General features: G+C 44.9%; 1 protein-coding gene across 1 annotated transcript in view; it reads right to left on the reverse strand.

Annotated features, from left to right (window-relative positions):
- SPTBN4 (spectrin beta, non-erythrocytic 4) overlaps positions 1-16,122 on the reverse strand; it is a 130,439-nt gene that overhangs the window by 85,852 nt on the left and 28,465 nt on the right. The window contains exons 11-15 of the mRNA XM_066581209.1: positions 15,752-15,910; positions 15,360-15,662; positions 8,922-9,072; positions 7,516-7,829; positions 5,440-5,999 (exon numbers count right to left, since the gene is read on the reverse strand). Coding sequence (XP_066437306.1) covers positions 5,440-5,999; positions 7,516-7,829; positions 8,922-9,072; positions 15,360-15,662; positions 15,752-15,910 — 1,487 coding nt within the window. The remainder of the gene's footprint in view (positions 1-5,439; positions 6,000-7,515; positions 7,830-8,921; positions 9,073-15,359; positions 15,663-15,751; positions 15,911-16,122) is intronic.

Here is a 16,122-nt window from a genome sequence, read left to right on the forward strand (position 1 = left end):
AGACCAGTATCGCCACTCTGGAAGTCTGCTGCCAAACAGAAATCTGGACCCTCAACTGAAACGCAGTGAATAGGCCTCTTCACGAGGAGTCCTCTCTACACCGATTTACATACATAGAGCTGCTTCTACCTTGAACTGAATGTCACGCGGCATACCAGTTGATAAATGATCATTTTGCGTTTATGCAAGCCTCACAGATGTCCTACCAGTTATAACCTTGGTTAGATGCTAAAAGTTTATCTATTTGCAGTTTTTGCTTGAAGTTGATATAATCGCACCTTGAATGTGATTTGTGATTCTGGAGCTTCTGCTCCCTACCATGATGGTGGTTGATAGTCATATCCACCGTCTCTTCATCTCTAGTCACTATTGTGACACTTCTTTGGGGATGTTATCTCTCTAAACATACAGTTAATTCGTTAGCAATCTTGTATTACCAGTCTCCCCTTCTCTCATGTCGGTTGCCTTTCCTCTTATGTTCATTCCTCGCTCCCCTCCCTCCCCTTCATTCACAGGGATTTATGCACCTTCCTTTATGGATGTTACATATTTGGATGTGGAATCACTGTGTTGTCCCCCCAAGCAGGGGAACCCACCCAGAAGGACTGACAGCTGACCCAGAGACCGGATGCTCACTCCTCGGCACGTAGCTTGGTATGAGACAGAGACGGGGACTGAGCTAGCCCTAAGCTGGAGTGGGGTAATAAAGTCCCTGCCTAACAGAGTGGAGTAATCATCCCAATAAGGACGGCCCCGAGCTGGAACCCGGGCGCTGAATAACCCTGTCAAGGCCCTAACCGGCACAGGACGTACCAAGCTGAAACAGGAACCGAGGATGTAAGCAGAAACAGAAGATCTGGCTAAAGCACAAGTAGCTTACAGCTACAGCAGACTTGAGATCAGTTGTCACAGAGAGACTGCAGGAGCAGCAGCCGCGTGCCGTCATAGGAGTACAACAACCCGGAAGCACTGGCTACCAGATCTGAGGGAGCTATACAGTTGAATGATTGGCAAACAGCCGCCAGCTGGGTGCAGGTGTCAGGAGCTGTGAACTCCAGAGATGCTGGAGCAAAATAAATGCAAACTCAGATAACAGACAGGACAGAGCAGCAGACCTGTCTGCTATACCTAACAAAAGATTCCTTCAGGGTTGTTTGAACCTCCAGTTCACTATTATGTATCCTAAAAAACTTTTTATATCCTGTTTAAATATATTTACTAAACCTATTTCTTTTGTTTCACATAACGGCCAAGGTTTTAACGCTCCTATCAAAAGATGCAAAGCCTTTGAATACTACCATAGAACATGGGCTGACGTTGTTTTCCTCCAGGAGACCCACTTTGCCCCCGCCTTCACCCCGACATTCTTCCACTGCAACTACCCAACACACTACCTGGCCTCCACACAGAAGAAAAAGAGAGGTGTGGGGATCTGGAAATCCAGACGAAAATCTTTCGCATTATAAAAGTTACACAGAGACCCTGAGGAGAGTTTTTAATAGTTTCAGGCGTTCTTAACAGCTCATAAGTCACTCTTGTTAATTATTAACATGATACATCTCCCATTTCTGCATAACCTTCTATCCACTTGGCTCCCCCACTTTGAAGGTCCAATTACTGTGGGTGGAGATTTTAATTTAGCTTTGGAGGTTTCCCTCGATAAATCTAATTCGGAAAAATGGAATCCTACAGCTAGATCTCTGAACCTTCCAGGGGACTCTAGCTTACCATCAAGCATATCCTCTACTCCCCCAACAAACTTACGAAGGAACATACTCTCTGATCAGATCAACAGAAGAGTCCATCCTAAGCTGTCCAACACAGACATATCCATATGATAAACAATGAATACAGCCTTACCCCTACCACCCCTCCCGCTCATCTCCTTATGTATTTTCCCTACCTACTTAGTCTAACCCCATCTGTTATTCTCATGTTTGGTCTATTCACGTCCTAATAATTTGTTTTGTTAGGGGTTAAGGTACTGAGGAACCTTGTATATTTTCCATTTTACTTTTACAAAAGGAAAGGAAAAATAATTGGCCATGAAAACTCTAGTCAACTTTTTGTAACCCCCCTGACTTTACACATGAATGTAATGTTGAAAGTCTTGAGTTTTATGTTTTGCCTATTCCAAAATGAATAAAAATTTTGTTAACCAAAAATAACTGGAAAAATTTAAGCTTTCTAAAACTTTTCACCGGCAGTGTATATCCAAAAGTTATTTGGGCTGCTGTGCGAAACCCTATATGTATGGTGGCCCCCGCAAAAAAATATACATAGAAAAGTAAAGAAAAACTTTCTTATTACAGTGTGGAGATCCCCTGTGTGGCTCCATATACCCTTCTGCAGATGGCTGTCTGGTCTGAATGAGACCTAAATCAGAGCTATGTGCAAAAACAGTTTCAATGATCTACTGACATGACATACACTGAATGGCCACTTTATTAGAGACACCCATTTAGTAAACGTTGAACCTCCTCTGGCCTTCAGAACTGTAGCACTTAACTGTGATATAGATTCCACTAAATCATTTTGCATGAATATCGGCCCCTGTGGACAGGAAGCTTTTTGTAGTTGCAACAAATTTAATGTAGGTGCTGACATGTTCTGAACTGCTGACAGGAAGGGTTCATCAATTCATGCTGCTTGTACCAAATTCTGACCTCCCATCAGCGCGGTGCAACAGGAATTTGGATTTATCTGACCAGCCTATGGTTTTCCATTGCTTGGTGATAGGCCTTATGCCCATGGCCGGGTTGAATTCCTACTGCGAAATCTCGCAGCGGAATCAGGCCCGGCAGCCCCCAGAGACCCTATACTAATCTGTCCGGATCCACTGCGAGTGTCTTGTCCGGCGAGCCGGCGTGCATGCGCAATGCAGGGCATGTTGCACCGGCACTGGGCTATACCGTGGACTCACGCGATACTTCCGCAGTACTTACTGCGGAAGTGCCGCGGGACGGCCGGCTTCCATTGACTGTAATGGAAGCCGTTCATGCTATTCTCCACACCAAATAGAACATGCTGCGATTCTCCCCCGCAAGTGTAAAATCGCAGTTGATCTCCGCTCGTAGGCAGGGAAAAATCTTTTAACATAGCACGTCTATGGACGGACATTGCTGCGGAATGTGCGCACAAAAAACATACAGTTTTTGTGTTCTTTTGCTCACTGGATCCTCGCCTTTCTGTCTCTCTTAGAAGCAATGACACTGGAACTGGACATCTGCTGTTGTAGCTCATCAGTGTTAGGCCGCCTGCAGACGGCCGGGTCGGATTCGGTTGCGAGAATTCTCGCAGCGGGACCCAACCCGAGCGTCTGCAGAGAGCAGAGGGTCACTCACCTGCTCCCGCGGCTCTGGCTCTCTCATGTGCCGCTGCCGGGCAGCCTGAGCATGCGCAGACTGTAGCCGGCGCAATCCGGCGCGATTGTTAACGCAATCCTATGGCAGCTTCCAGGGGCAGAAATTCCGCGGGAAATCTCGCCGCGGAATTTCCGCCCGTCAGCATGCGGCCTTAAGGAACAATGAGTTGTGCGTTCAGACACATTAGTTGGACCATCAGAGTTGTATTTGACTACAATTTGCTTAACTGCGCACCACCTGTTCCTCAGAAGGATTCTTGACATCCTCCTCTGACCCCTTTCATTGACAAGTTACTTACATTCATGAGATCCACTTTCGCCGGATATTTTGCCTTGATCACTTATTCTCGATATACTATCTATACTGTTACACAAGAAAACCCCACAAGGTTGGCAGTTAAATTCTGGCCCTGATTAGTCTAGCACTAATGAGCGGCCTCGTTGGAAGTCGATCAGATAGCTGGATTTTCCCATGTAAGGCCTTAGTCAGACGGGCGATTTTTCGCGCGATTTGCGGATCGCATGACGGATGCGCATCCGCAAATCGCGTGACCGCTGCGCGCAAGTCGCCCGCAAATCGCCCGAAAATCTGCTCCTAGCCGCGTTTCATTAGAAACGGGCCGGAGCTGTCCAGCGCATTGCATTCAATGGAGACGGCAATTCAGCCGTCTCCATTGAAAGCAATGTGCTGCGGGCGAGCCCGGGATGAATTGTCGGTAAGGGCTTAAATATATAAGCCCTTCCCTGCAATTCATCCTAAAATGTGTTAAAATAAAAAAAAATTGTATACTCACCTTCTGCTGGCAGCCGGAGCTCCGCGCGGCCGTCCTGCAGTGGGTGTGAAGGGGGTGTGAGTCAGACCTGCCCCCTGATTGGCTCAGCGCTGAGCCAATCAGAGGCATGCCTCACTCACACCCATTCATGAATTCATGAATGGATGTGAGTCAGACCTGCCCCTGATTGGCTCAGCGCTGAGAGGCAGCAGTCACTCACCCATTCATGAATTCATGAATGGGTGTGTGAGTGTTTTCAGCCTCTGATTGGTCAGGGCTGTGACCAATCAGAGGCAGATCATTCAGCAGGCGGGGATTTTAAAGCCCCGCCGGCTGAATAGTGCCAAGAAGCAGTTCAGGAGAACTGACAGCGGCCGCGGCTGGACTCCGGCTGCAGCGGAAAGGTGAGTATACAATTTTTTTTTATTTTAACACATTTTAGGATGAATTGCAGGGAAGGGCTTATATATTTAACCCCTTCCCGACAATTCACCCCGCGCACGCCGACAGCCCATTGCTTTCAATGGAGCGGCTGTATTGCCGCTCCATTGAATTCAATGGGCAAACATCGTTCTTCTCTGTCACAGCTGTGGCAGAGAAGAATGATTTGTCTTCTATATGTTCTCAATGGGGTCGGCACTGCTGCCGCCGGCCCCATTGAGCGCATATACAGAAGAGAACAGGAATCGCTGATCGCAGATAGGTGCGATCTGCGATTTTTTGTTCTATAATTTATCGGACGAGCGCATGAAAAGCGCTCATGTGTCCGATACCATTGCAAAGCAATGGTTTTAAAAAATCGCCGGACGCATGCGCATGCGCATGCGCAAATCGCGGCTAAAAACGCCCGTCTGACTAAGGCCTAATGTGGATTCACACTAAAACTGATCCACAGAATACTTGTAACTTGATTTCATGCTGCACTCTGGCGCCATGGCTCTAATTTCCATAAGGGACCCTTCAATCATGAAAAGGCTGGTGCCTCTAATAAAGTGGCCATTCGATGTAGGTCAGTGGCAATAAATGCATTAATTCAACATTTAATAATTTTAAATCAATACTGGATACCGAAAAAGACGCTGTAGCTTATTGATATGCCACAATTTGTGAGTTTTCAACAAGCTGTGTGTCTTCCTAAAGCATCTCTAAGAAGGGTTATGAAAAGTTGCCATGTAAACTGAGTCTGGATTAAAGTTAATTTACCATATTCACTGAAGATCTTAAAACACAGCCTGATAAAAAAATTTTTAGAAGCAAAATGAGAAATGGACCAATTTCCTGGCCATCCTGAGATGTTCTCACCTGTGTTGGACGACCTCCACATCTTCCAGCCTCTGCGGGATCTCCATCTTCATTAACCATTGTTCCTTCTCATCTATCCACACCTCACAAGAGTTAACCTCCCCAAACATTTTGTAGACATCTAATGCGTCCTGAAGCCACTGACATCGTAAAGAGGCCACTTCGACCACCTCTCCATAAAGCTGCTCCACCTCCACAATACTAATCTGTACATCCACCTGGTCTCGGTATTCAGGTCCCAGTTCTGACAGCAGTTTCCTCAATCCGAGCACAGTGGCTTTATGTTTCTCTATCTCCTCCATGGCTGATCGATGCTTCTTGACCAAAGATTGGGTGGAGAACTCATCGTGTCCAAAATCATCACTGGATACCAACCGATAGGTGTCCTGCAACCATCCGGCAAGCTCCACAGTGTCTGCATTGAACTGATGGAAGTTGGAGGCGTCTTGTAGCTTCAGTTGATGAGCGTTGGAAGCCTTCTCAAGGTTTTCCCATTTCTGCTTTACCTCTTGCATTCTCTGGCGAAGCCCGGACATTCCTCTCCGCCTTTTTGTTAACACCTTGTATACAAAAAAAGGCAGAGATGTTATCAAGGCAACTCATATATAACCCCAATTCCAAAAAAGTTGGGATGCTGTGTAAAATTTTAATAAATGTAAAGAAGAAAGAATCTCATATACCCAAATGTTATTCACATTAGAACTCAGAAGGTGTAAGGGAGACATTTTCTATTTTCAATTTTAAAAATTAACTCATTTAGAAGCTGATGGCAGCAACACATCTCACAAAAGTTGGGACAGGAGTAACAAAAGGCTGAAAAATTAAGTGGTACTTAGTAGAAAATTGACCCTCCAGTTGTTGTTTTTTATAAGTCACATGACTGTATAAAAAGAGCATGTTAGAGAGGCAGAGTCTCTCAGAAGCAAAGATGGGCAGAGGTTCGAAACTGCATCTAAAATTGTGGAACAATTTCAGAAAAATGAAGACTTTGAATATACCACCATCTACAGTACGTAATATCAAAAGAATCGGAGAATGTGGAGAAATTCATGTGAACAAGGGACAAGGCCGATGGTCAATATTGGATGCTGGAGATCTACAGACCATCGGGTGACACTGCATTAAAAACAGGTATGATTCTGTAATGCAAGTCACTGCATGGGCTCAGGAATATTACAGAAATTATTGTCTGTGAACACAGTTCGCGATGCAATCCACAAATGCAAGTTAAAGCTGTATCATGCAAAGAAGAAGCCATATATCAACAGAATCCAGAAACACCGGCATCTTCTGGGTTAAAGTTAATTTAAAATGGACTGAGGCAAAATGGAAAATTGTTATGTGGTCAGATGAATCAAAATTTGAACTTCTTTTTGAAAACTACAAACACCATGTCCTGTGGACTCAAGATCAGAGAGGCCATCCAGCTTGTTATCAGTACACACTTCACTGCTGAGCAGTATATAGAGGTTCTAAAACAACATATGTTCCCAACCAGACGTCTCTTTCAGGGAAGGCCTTGTATATTTCAGCAAGACAATGCTAAACCACATACTGTGTCCATCACAACAGCATGAGTTTACAGAAGAAGAGTCCGGGTGCTGAATTGGCCGCCTGCAGTCCAGCCCTTTCACCAATAGAAAACATTTGGTGCATTATGAAATGAAAATCCGGCAAAGACGACCCAGGACTGCTAAGCATCTAGAATCCCACATCAGACAAGAACGGGGCAACATTCCTCTCCTAAAACTCCAGCAAATGTCTCCTCATTTCCCAGATGTTTAGAGACTGTTGTAAAAAGAAGATGCTACATGATCAAACTTTTTTGAGATGTGTTGCTGCCACCTAAATGAAATGGAAGAATGTCTCCCTTTCACCTTCCGATATGTGTGCTATGTTCAATTGTGAATAAAATATGTTTATATGAGATTTCTAAATCATTGCATTCTTTTTTTCTTTACATTTTACATAGCGTCCCAACTTTTTTTGGAATTGGGGTGATATAACTCCACCTATATACATATCAACTAGATGTAATTAGGTTGAAAGACCAGAACATGGAGACTCGGTATTCACCTGCTCCCCTTTTTGGAGGGTCTGCTGTAACATGGCAAATCTCCCTCCAATCTCCCCCACCAGAATCTTGTGTTTGCTCAGCAGTCGTAGGACGCTGCTAAGATCCTTTCCATAATTTTGTGGTGCTGCGAGAATCTGTTCCTTCTCTCGAATCCAGCCCTCAGCATCCTCCACTTCCTGCAGAAAGCACCAAAGACGCCTTGATTCTTCCAGCTCGCCTCGCCGTTTCTCCGCCTGCTGTCGAAGTCCTTCCAGACAGCTCTTAACATGTTCTACCCGGTTGCAGATGATCTGGGGGTCACAAGGCTGGTAATCTGTTTGACATAAAGTGGTTACTCAATAGGCAAACTAATCTACAAATGCATCCTTTGTCCTCCTAAGTAGTTACTGTTTTTCTTCCAATTTTTGGTAGATTTGTGGGCAGTCCCAAGATTTTTTCCCTAATGTCAAATGGGTTGTCCCAAGAAAATAATTTATACCCTATCCACAGGATAGAAGACAAGTATCTAATCAGTGAGAGTTCAGCCACTGTGAACCCTGCCGATCATGAGAATGGGGACCTACGTGAATGGAGTTAAGAATGTGCACTGCCACTTCATTCATCTCTATGGGACTGATGGACATAGCCGAGCGCTTTCTACTTGGCTACTGTATCTCCGGTAGTCCCGTAGTAGACCAGTAGTGCAGATATATGATGACTACTCCCTTTATTCGGGGACACTCAGTATCCCTCTTCTTGTGTTCCATGAGGGTCCCAAAAGTCCAACACTCCCAATCAGATACTTATTCCCTATCCACATAAGTTCTTCTTGTTGGATAACCTCTAAAGGGACTATCTGTGATGAAACAACCCCCTTCATATTGTTCTCTGCAGAATGTGCTGCATCAGCTATGAACAAATGAAATTGGTCAGGTATGACCATCTGAGAATTAGACTGCCCTCTTATGGCAAACAGGAATGTGGCATGCACAGCCAGCTTAAGGACCTTTTACAAGGGTGATTGGACATGAACATTCATACGAATGTTTATCTGCCTGATCATCAGGCCATGTTGCACCCAAGTAAATGCTCCTTCACTAGGTGATTGCATCTTTCATTGTTGTTAACAGCACATCTCCCTTTGTAAAAAGGTGATTTGCTATTGACAATGATGAAGCTTTATGGGGGGATAAATGAATCAGATATATATGTTCATGTATCCCCAATATGTTTTCAATTGGCCTGTGTGAAGGATCAGTAAACAAGCATTAATCTCGTTGATTGGTGCTAATCATAGCAGAAGATATCATTTACATATAACAGTTTATATAAGTTATGGTGGCTCTCGTTCAATATAGAAGCTACATGTTGACGTCTGGAACTGTTTGTCCTATTCACTGTAAGATAAGAATCAGTTTGCACTCACCAGCGTACTGTGTAAATTTTAGAGCGGACTGGTTTAGAGAGTTGACTCTCTCCGTCTGAGCAGAAATATCAGCCTCCAGCAAGTTGTGTTTCTGTAGAAGATCTTCCACTTCTAATAGATGCTTTCCAAAATCTTTAGAGGACAAGGGAACCTGGAGAATACAGTGAGTTTTAAGAGTGATTATCAAAATACTAATGACCACCTATCCGTGAGTGATTGTGTGAGTTACATGTGATGATGTCACTGTCATGTGATCAGTCACAGGGGCTCTGAGCTCCATACCCGATCACATAGTAACATAGTTCGTTAGGCCGAATGAAGACAATGTCCATCTAGTTCAGCCTGTTTATCCTCCTATGTTGTTGATCCAGAGGAAGGCAAAAACCCCAAGAGGCAGGCGCCAATTAGCCCTTTTGGGGAAAAAAATTCCTTCCCGACTCCCTAATGGCAATCAGACTAATCCCTGGATCAACCTCTAATAGTTCCTTCCTGCCTGTATACTCGGATTAACAATTAACCTAAGATTTATATCCTGTGATATCCTTCCCCTCTTTTAAACTCTTCTATGGATTTTGCCATCACCACATCCTCAGGCAGAGAGTTCCACAGTCTCACTGCTCTTACAGTAAAGAACCCTTTCTGTGTTGGCGATGAAACCTGCTTTCTTCTAGACATAGCGGATGCCCTCTTGTTACCATTGCAAACCTGGATATAAACAGATCATGGGAGAGATCCTTGTATCGTCCCCTCATGTACTTATACATAGTTATTTGATCACCCCTTAGCCGTCTTTTTTCTAGAGTAAATAATCCCAATTTTGATAGCCTCTCTGGGTATTCCAGTCCCTTAATTTCATGTATTAGTTTAGCTGCCCTTCTTTGAACCCTCTCCAGTACTGTAACATCTTTCCTGAGCACCGGTGACCAGAACTGTGCACAGTATTCCATGTGAGGCCTGACAAGTGCCTTATATAGTGGGAGAATAATGTTCTTGTCCCTCGCCCCTATACCTCTTTTAATGCACCCCGGGACTCTATTAGTTTTTGCAGCAGCTGACTGGCATTGGTTTCTCCAGTTTAGTCTACAATCCACTAGTACCCCAAGGTCCTTTTCCATATCACTTTTCCCTAGCTGTACCCCATTTAGTGTATATTGGTGACATCCGTTTCTCCTGCCCATGTGCATAACCTTACATTTATCAACATTGAACTTCATTTGCAATTTTTCTGCCCAAGCCCCAACTTATCTAGGTCCGTTTGTAGCCGTACATTGATCTCTGTTGCATTGATTATATTGTACAATTTTGTGTCATCTGCAGGTCATTGATAAATATGTTGAACAGAATGGGGCCTAATACTGAACCCTGTGGCACCCCACTAGCAACGGTAGCCCAATCAGAGTATGAACCATTTATTACCACCCTCTGCTTTCTATCATTGAGCCAATTCTTTACCCAAATACACACGTTTTCACCCAATCCAAGCTGTCTTATTTAATATATCAGCCTATTATGCGGCACGGTGTCAAATGCTTTAATGAAGTCCAGATATACAAGATCGATAGACTCTCCCAGGTCCAGCCTAGAGCTTACTCCATCGTAGAAGCTGATCAGATTGGTCTGACATGATTGACCCTTCATGAATCCATGCTGGTGAGGAGTTATTCCGTTGTTCTCCTTGAAGTATTCTTTGATGGCGTCTCTCAGAAACCCCTCGAATATTTTTCCAGATACTGAAGTAAGACTTACCGGCCTGTAGTTACCAGGCTCACTTTTGGACCCCTTTTGTAAACTGGAACCACATTGGCAATGCGCCAATCCAATGGTACAACCTCGGTCTTGATAGTATCCATAAATATTAGATATAGTGGCCTATGTATCACATCACTTAGTTCCCTTAGAACCCTTGAGTGTATTCCATCTGGGCCTGGCATTTTATCAATTTTAGTCTGTTTTAACCTGTTCCGCACCTCCTCCTGCGTTAGGTGTGAGATATTTTGTGAGGGGTTCATTTTATTCCCCTGCATCTCATATGGCATTTATTTTTCATTTGTGAATACGCTTGAAAAGAAACTATTTAATAGGTTTGCCTTCCCTCCATCATCTTCAATGATTTCCCCTGTATTATTTGTTAAGGGGCCAGTATTCTCAGTGCAAATCCTTTTGCTGTTAATATAGTTGAAGAATAGTTTCGGGTTGTTTTTGCTCTCTTTTGTGATCAGTCTTTCAGCCTCCTCCTTAGCAATTTTGATATTATCTTTGCATATTTTGTTTTTTCCCTGTACGATTTTAGCGCTTCTTCGCTGCCTTGGTGCTTTAGTACTTTGAACGCTTCCTTTTTTTCATTTATTGCCCCCCTTACCGTCTTGTCGAGCCACATTGGTTTCCTTTTACTTGAAGTTCTTTTATTTTTGAAGGGAATGATCTGCTCACATGAGGTGATTTGTTGTCTGTACTGATATTTTTGAGGGTGTTGTTCCATTTAATGTTACCGATAGTAGTTCTAAGCTGATCAAATTTTGCTTTACTAAAGTTTACTTTGTTTGTCGCTCCCTGATAAGGCTTCTTATTGAATGACAGCTGGAAGTTGATCATATTGTGGTCACTGTTCCCCAAGTGCCCCTCAACCTGTACTCCCGTTATTCGGTCTGGTTTGTTAGTTAGTACTAAGTCCAGAATGGCCCTCCCTCTCGTTGGTTCAAGTTGGGTAAGGTAGTTATCTTTACTTGTTCTCAAGTACTTATTACCCCTATGAGATTTGCAGGTTTCGTTTTCCCATGTTATATCCGGATAATTAAAGTCTCCCATGATAATTACTTCATTGCGGTTTGACACCTCTTCTATCTGCCTTAATAGTAAGGTTTCAGTTTCTTCTGTTGCTTTTGGTGGTCTATAGAAAACCCCTATCAGGATTTTGTTATTTTTTCCCCCTGTATTTCTACCCATAGAGATTCCACATGTTCACCTCCTGCCCTTATGTCCTCCCTTAGCCTTGGCACTAAGTACAATGTAACGTATAGACATACCCCTACCTCTTTCTGGTTTCCACAGTCTCTTCTAAAGAGATTGTAACCCTGTAAATTCGCCTCCCAATCGCACTTATCATCAAGCCATGATTCCGTTATTCCAACTCTATCATAGTTTTCATCGGTAATCTCGCTTCAAGCTCACCCACTTTACCGATCAGATACAATTTATACAGTTTTTATTGTTCTTTAAATTCGTTTTGTTACTAATGGTACTATTGGCTGATCTGTCAGTTCTAACTGTATTAACCCCACCCCCTGCTCGACCCCCAATCCCATAGCTTAGACCCAGGGTGCTAGCTACACTGACTACCCCCTTGTTTCTCTTTTTGCCCTCTCCCCAGTCCCTAGTTTAAACATTCCTCCAGCCTTCTAGCCATCTTCTCCCCCAGCACAGCTGCACCCTCCCCATTAAGATGCGGCCTGTCCCTACGGTAGAGCCTGTAGCTGACAGCAAAGTCAGCCCAGTCCTCCAGGAACCCAAATCCCTCCTTCTTACACCAACTCAGGAGCCACTTGTTTACCTCCCTAAGATCCTGCTGCCTTTCTAGTGTGGCTTGTGGTGCAGGTAGTATTTTTCCTGAGAAACCTACCCTGGAGGTCCTCGCCCTAAGCTTGGACCCTAAGTCCCTGAAATCATTTTTGAGGGCCCTCCATTGACCTCTAATTTGTTCATTGGTGCCAACGTGCACCATGACCGCTGGATCCTCACCAGCCCCTCCCAGTAATCTGTCAATCCGATCCGCGATGTGTCGAACTCGAGCGCCAGGAAAACAACACACTGTTCGACGATCCCGGTCTTTATGGCAGATTGCCCTGTCTGTGCCCCTTATAATAAAGTCCCGCACCACTAGGACCTGTCTAGCCTGCCCTGCGCTGCCTGTCCCCATCTCACTGGAGCACTCAGCCGCCTATGCGCAACCGCTCACACACCGCTGCCTATGCGCAACCGCTCACACACCGCCGCCTATGCGCAACCTGCTCACACACCGCCGCCTAGGGGCAACCGCTCATGCACCGCCGCCTATGCACAACCGCTCAGGCACCGCCGCCTATGCGCAACCGCTGACACACTGCCGCCTATATGCAACTGCTCACACACCGCCGCCTATGCGCAAACGCTCACGCACGGCCGCCTATGCGCAACCGCTCACGCACCACCGCCTATGCGCAACCGCTCACACACCACCGCCTATGCGCAACTGCTCACACACTGCCGCCTATGCGTAACTGCTCACACACTTATTTTTTGCTTATAGAACCTGTGATGATGTCACCATCATGTGATCAGGCGCGGAGCTCAGAGCCCCAGTGACTGATCACAGAATGGTGACATCATCACAGATCCTGTAAGCACACGGCTGCTGTCTGCCTCTGCTGGTTTAGGACCTGTGACTAACTCCAAACTCTTTCACTATATAATATTAGTGAGCTGCACATTGCGCCACCAGAAACACTGGTACTAGTCCCTTAATAGCCATCATTTGTCACATCCCTGTATGGCCCCCCCAGTGGGATCTCCTTACACAACTTTCTAGTGCTCAACACACTTTACTATTGTTACTCACCTCGTCCAGTTTAAGCGCCGCTAGACCAGCAGATGTGATGTTTTCTTCACTCCTGCTTTGGCTCTCAACCTTTACCATAGCCATGTTGGCTTGGGCTGTAGCTCTGCTGCTTTAGATACAGAGTGATATGGTAACTGGCGCCTACAGATGATTTCAAGAGGAATAGTCCTGCCATGCATTACCTGTTGACAGTGACATTCCCGTCTGGCTCTCATTTCCTGTGCTACAGTTCCTTATTTGACTTCTGATAAATCCTGATCCTGACTTCAGCCTTGTTTTTGGATATTGTCTCTGCATTGTCTCCTACAGATTGTTCATCTAGTGCCAGTTCCACTCCTGGCTCTGTACCGGACTATGCTCCCAGATCTTCCTTGGCCTTGTCGCTTTCCTGGTTTCCTTATGGCCCTTTTTCATGAGACGACAGTCGGCTAAATGACTGCACGAGCGCTGAAGTCACCTCTAAATGTCATTAGCGCTCATGCAGAGCGTTTAGACTGACAAACTTCGCCGCAGGATTGCTGGGTTCTCGCTCAGCGCTTCACCTTCTAAGTGAAGCACTGAGTGGGGAGCATTTACACGTAACGACAAGCCAGCGATCCACCAATAGTTTTTATGTTGACTGAAAGTCAGTGATAATGACTTGCGAATGAACTGTGAGCGATTTTTGTTTTGCATTTACACTGCACGATTATCACTCAAATTCTTAGGTTTGAACGAATTTTGAGCGATAATCACTTGTAAATGGCCAATTAGCTCTGTTCCTGACTGTGCGTTTTCTGTATCCTTGCTACTGTCGCCAATCTCTGACCTCCTGAGGACCGCAACCTGGGAATCCTGATGTAGCAAAGTCCTCAACTCATTGCAGTGTTCAAAAGAAACCTATCACCAGGTTCATGCTGCTCGAACTACAGGCAATATGAACCTGGGCCAGGTATGTTTTATTCTGAAACGCTGCAGAGTTCTGAAATAAACACATCTTAAAACTGCAATTGGAACGGAGCTCCAGGTGACAGGGCCAGCACCACACCGGCCACTTGCCACATCATGTAGAGTGCCAGCGCTGTCTATACACATGCAGAGAGAGATCTGCTATTCCACATGATGCAGGCAAGTGGAAGCAGGCGTAGTGCCCCCCTGTGACTTAGAGCTTGACTAGACAGCATCTTCAAAGCTTATTTAAAATACTGCAGCGTTTCAGAATAAAATATACATGGGGGCACATGCATATCTGTTCCAGATTCTAGCTGCCCATGGTTTGTGAAGTATGAATCTGGTGACAGTGTTGATTTATAGGGGTTGTACCAAGATTACAAGTTATGCCTTACTGATCGGTGAGGGTTTCAACGCTGAGACTCCTACTGATGTCAAGAATAGGGGTTCTTGTCCCCTATTTTCCTCACTGCAGGGTTATTGTACCCCCTGAAGTGAGTAGGAGGCTATATGAAATGCTGGTCGTGTAAGCACACTAACGCTCCATTCAGCGCTTAAATATTTAATCAGCCCCATTGAAATGAATGAAGTGCCCAAACTGCATCCTCAGCCAGTGCTCCGTTCATTCTTATGTCACTGCGGGTGGAGAAGTGACCACCGCAGTGACAAACATAGAAGGACACAAGACCCTTGTTCTCAAAATTGGCTGGTGTCTCAGAGCCCTGACTAATCAGCAAGTTATTCCCTATGCAGTGCATAAGTGGTAACCTGTTATCTTGGTTCAACCCCTTGAAAACCAGGAGATCCCTTAGAATCTGCATCCCAGGCTGGTCAACTGCACCTCTGATAGGTGACTGGAACAACTATATGTCACAGTGATGATAGCGCCACCCAAACTACATCTGACTGCCACTTACCTGCATCTCATCCATCCAGTCTATCATGTAAACCATCTCCTGGAATATTTTCTGGAGTGCCAGGTTCCTCTCCAGTCTTGCTCTCCTGGAGCTCAGCAACTCCTTCAGTAGATTCCACTGTCTCAGGATATTGTCCTTCTGAGCTGTTATCCTGCAGATATCATAATATCCTTCAGACTCCATCTCCTGAGCCAGGTCAGCCACCACTTGGATCCGCTCTTCATAAGAAGAGATATCTGCCTCAATGGCTTCATGTTTCTTCATGGCAGCCTCCACAGCAGACAGGTCATAACCAAAATTATCCTATGAAGTTAAACACATGCAACATTAAGAATTTGCACCATGTCTTTTGATGATCCCTGTTAGAAATCTGGCTACTGTTCACGTGTTACCTGGGATACAAGCCGCTGGTTCTCGCTGAGCCATGCCTCCCTCATGGCTGCTTTTTGATCAAACCTTTGTGACAGTAGTTCTAGCTTCTCTTGACGTATAAGTTCATTCCGAAGAGCAACCTCCCGCTCATGTTCTGCCTTCTCCAGCCGTGTCCAAGCCTAAGTTATAAAATCATACTGATGGGTTAATATGGAATTAAGATTGTGAACTCCAATGGGGACAGGGACCAACCTGAGTAATGACAATTTGTGTACAAGGCTGCCATATAAATGCATAAAATAAAGGTATCCAGAATGTCACAATTAATGTCACATGGCTAACTACTCACTGGCTAACTAACAGTTGTCGCAAGGCTTATGGCTCCTGTGCT

The sequence above is a fragment of the Eleutherodactylus coqui genome, chromosome 10 (assembly GCF_035609145.1).
Source record: "Eleutherodactylus coqui strain aEleCoq1 chromosome 10, aEleCoq1.hap1, whole genome shotgun sequence".
Classification (NCBI taxonomy): Eukaryota; Metazoa; Chordata; class Amphibia; order Anura; family Eleutherodactylidae; genus Eleutherodactylus; species Eleutherodactylus coqui.